Source organism: Austrofundulus limnaeus, unplaced genomic scaffold (genome assembly GCF_001266775.1).
Source record: "Austrofundulus limnaeus strain Quisiro unplaced genomic scaffold, Austrofundulus_limnaeus-1.0 Scaffold75, whole genome shotgun sequence".
Lineage (NCBI taxonomy): Eukaryota > Metazoa > Chordata > Actinopteri > Cyprinodontiformes > Rivulidae > Austrofundulus > Austrofundulus limnaeus.
Genome location: NW_013952477.1, coordinates 1,642,415 through 1,645,553, shown reverse-complemented (window position 1 = coordinate 1,645,553; position 3,139 = coordinate 1,642,415). Strand labels below are relative to the sequence as shown.

At 38.2% G+C, this 3,139-nt stretch overlaps 1 protein-coding gene across 2 annotated transcripts in view; it reads left to right on the top strand.

Moving 5' to 3' along the window:
• iqsec2b (IQ motif and Sec7 domain ArfGEF 2b) overlaps positions 1 to 3,139 on the top strand; it is a 52,181-nt gene that overhangs the window by 45,539 nt on the left and 3,503 nt on the right. For both annotated transcript variants that reach the window (XM_014010980.1, XM_014010979.1), the window contains exons 6-10: positions 297 to 419; positions 524 to 690; positions 1,690 to 1,829; positions 1,902 to 2,027; positions 2,120 to 2,219. In XM_014010980.1, coding sequence (XP_013866434.1) covers positions 297 to 419; positions 524 to 690; positions 1,690 to 1,829; positions 1,902 to 2,027; positions 2,120 to 2,219 — 656 coding nt within the window. The remainder of the gene's footprint in view (positions 1 to 296; positions 420 to 523; positions 691 to 1,689; positions 1,830 to 1,901; positions 2,028 to 2,119; positions 2,220 to 3,139) is intronic.

Here is a 3,139-nt window from a genome sequence, read left to right as displayed (position 1 = left end):
GTTCTGAAGGCAAAAGGGGGTCCAACCCGTTACTAGCGTGGTGTACCTAATAAAGTGGCCGGTGAGTGTATGTTGTGAGCTCTCTCAGGATCTGTTATATCTTGGAATTAAGGATGACTCTTAGCTTTTAGAACACAAAATTTAAGCTCAATATCTGTAAAACAAGAACTACCTTAAGTCATGTGCTAAAACATTTTGCCCGGTGTTACAATCACACTGTCTGAATTTGTGTATTTTGTTGTGGCTCATTGTGAAGCAGACTGAACTGTGATTTCTGGCTCCTGTGTGTTTCTCAGCTGTGTGGTGGATGAGATGGACTTCTCAGGGATGGACCTTGATGATGCCCTGAGGAAATTCCAGGCCCAAATCAAAGTTCAAGGAGAAGCTCAAAAAGTGGAAAGACTCATCGAGGCATTCAGGTTTGTACTTGATGGGTAGCTAATAGCCTGGAGATTATTTGTTGGGACAACTGGGTCAAAGTTAAAACGTTTCTATGTGCTGTTTTTTTTTTTTTTGTCTTCAGTCAGAGGTATTGCGTGTGTAATCCCACGTTGATTCGGCAGTTCCAGAACCCTGACACCATCTTCATCTTGGCCTTTGCCATAATTCTACTCAACACGGATATGTACAGTCCCAACATCAAAGCTGAGAGGAAGATGAAGCTGGAGGATTTCATCAAGAATTTGAGAGGTGCTSTTTTACAGTAGACACTAATACAGTTGTGGTTAGAAGTTTCAAATGAATACATTCATCACGGACATGAATGTACTAATTTTGGTATTTTAATAATATATGTGAACCATTTTTTTACCAGGGTGGAATGAAGCACAGGCTACAAATTTTCAACAGGGTTGAGGTCAGGGCCTCTTGAAGGGTATTCAAGAAGCTTAATGTTCAGTCGAGTTTGAAAGTGCTTTTAAAGCAGGAGCTTCTTTCCTGATCAATCACCTTCTCAGATGATCATTTAAWTTGGACAGAGATACTGTTGTTCCAGCAATTTTCAGTTCATGCCAGGCTCATTTAAGTCTTTATGGTTTCAAAGTTGTTTTGAAACATCTGAACCATTTATTTGAATCTAAGAGTAAATGATRAGTATTGGTCATTTCAACTAATGAGGTCAAGCAAATCTTTTATATTCTGGTAAAGACAAACTTCCAGCTGTTGTCAGTAATGATCGCAATCGAGAAGTTAGTCGGCCATGTCAAGTTAGAAGACGTTGTAGAATCTTTTGCACCACTTATAAACAKATTTACATGAATGAATGTACATATTTGACTTTGTGTGTAGAATTTTGACCTTGTGTACATTCCACAATTCAAACTTATAAATCTTGTTGWTAGAAACTATTGAAGTTACGTGTTATACAGTCATTCCACCCTAGAAAAGCACCAGTTCAAATAAAACATCACAGGGACAAATTTAATCATTGAAATCATCATTGGTGTATGTAAACTTCTGACCATAAATCAAATTCAAAACTTCATGAAACAGTGGTTTCATCATGCACTTCTTCTGTGTTGATGGACTTGTGAACATAGTTTTGTGTAATTAGATTGCATTGAACTCTTTAYAAAACTGTTAGGACATGTTCTCCTATGTCAGTCTTGCGTGTGAAGGCATTTTCCAAAAGAGAAAACTACTGTGCAGCTACTTGTTCTAAAACTCTGGGTGTTCTTGCTTCCACTGAAGGTGTCGACAATGGTCAGGATATTCCCAGGGACCTGTTGGTCGGGATTTACCAGCGAATACAGAAATGGGAGTTAAGAACCAATGATGACCACGTGTCCCAAGTGCAGGCCGTGGAGAGGGTCATTGTTGGCAAGAAGCCTGTAAGTTTCTATTACTGACTCAGTAACGTGTTGTTAAATACATTGTCATCAACAACCTGATTGTTCTTTCAGGTACTATCCCTTCCTCATCGTAGACTGGTGTGTTGCTGCCAGCTTTACGAGGTCCCTGACTCCAACCGACCTCAGAGGACAGGAGTTCACCAGCGAGAGGTCTTTCTCTTTAACGACTTACTGGTGGTAAGACTGACTTGTGAACTTTACTTGAGATGTACCAGTGAGTAAAATGTAGTARTTGCTGTAAAATAACAATGATTCATGTTCTGCCCCAGGTGACYAAAATCTTCCAAAAGAAGAAAACCTCAGTGACTTATAGTTTCAGACAATCGTTTCCTTTGGTTGACATGCAAGTCCACATGTTCCAGAACTCTTGTAAGAAACATTATTTTGCACCTCTCATCATATCCTCAATTTTGAAATCAAATTGTAAAATGGACATAAAAACAGACTACAATGATTTGCAAATGTCATAAACCCTTGTTTTATTTACAAAGGAACATRGTAAACATAGCAAATGTTTATAAAAATGTACTTTAAAATTAGGTAATATTGAATTTGATGGCAGCAACACTTTTAGGACAGGACCATGTTTATCCTCTACAGATGTTATAATGAATGCAGTTTAATATTGTTTTACTAATGGGCAAGGCCGTTCCTGTAAAAAGCATTGTCTTGATGGGAGCATTGTTCTAAAACCTTTATGTACTTATCTGCATTGATAGTGCCTTTCCAGATGTGTAAGTTGCTCATCCCAGAGACAGTGAATGGTCCCTTTCTGCTTTTACCTGAATCCATTTGAGATGAGCTTTGGCCAAAACAAGACAACTGCATTTTTTTAAAGGGATCCATGATTACTTGTAACATGACATTCTATTTGAGAAACATTTTCTTCAACTGTAAAACAAAGACTTTAAAAATACTGTAGGCTGTTTAGTTTTTATAATTTTAAAAAATATTGTCAAACGGATGACGCCATTTTAATAAAGCCACAAATCATAGCTATAAATGATGACGTTCTCTAGGTTTACTGGAGTGAGTCTGTGCGAGATCTTATCCACACTGAAGCTTAATCTTGGACAATATCTGATGATCAGCTCTTTTAAATGAAACCAGAGCGCCTCGACAGACAGGAGAATGTAGAAATGACTCAGCCTGCAACCAAAAATGTGGAGATGTTGGACAGCAGATCTGCTTAATGGAAGGAGAAGCTCAGTTTAGACTGTTAGCTTTTGCATTAGCATCGAGCTAATATAGTTAGCTCGGGAACTAACACCGTGTGTGTGTGTGTGTGT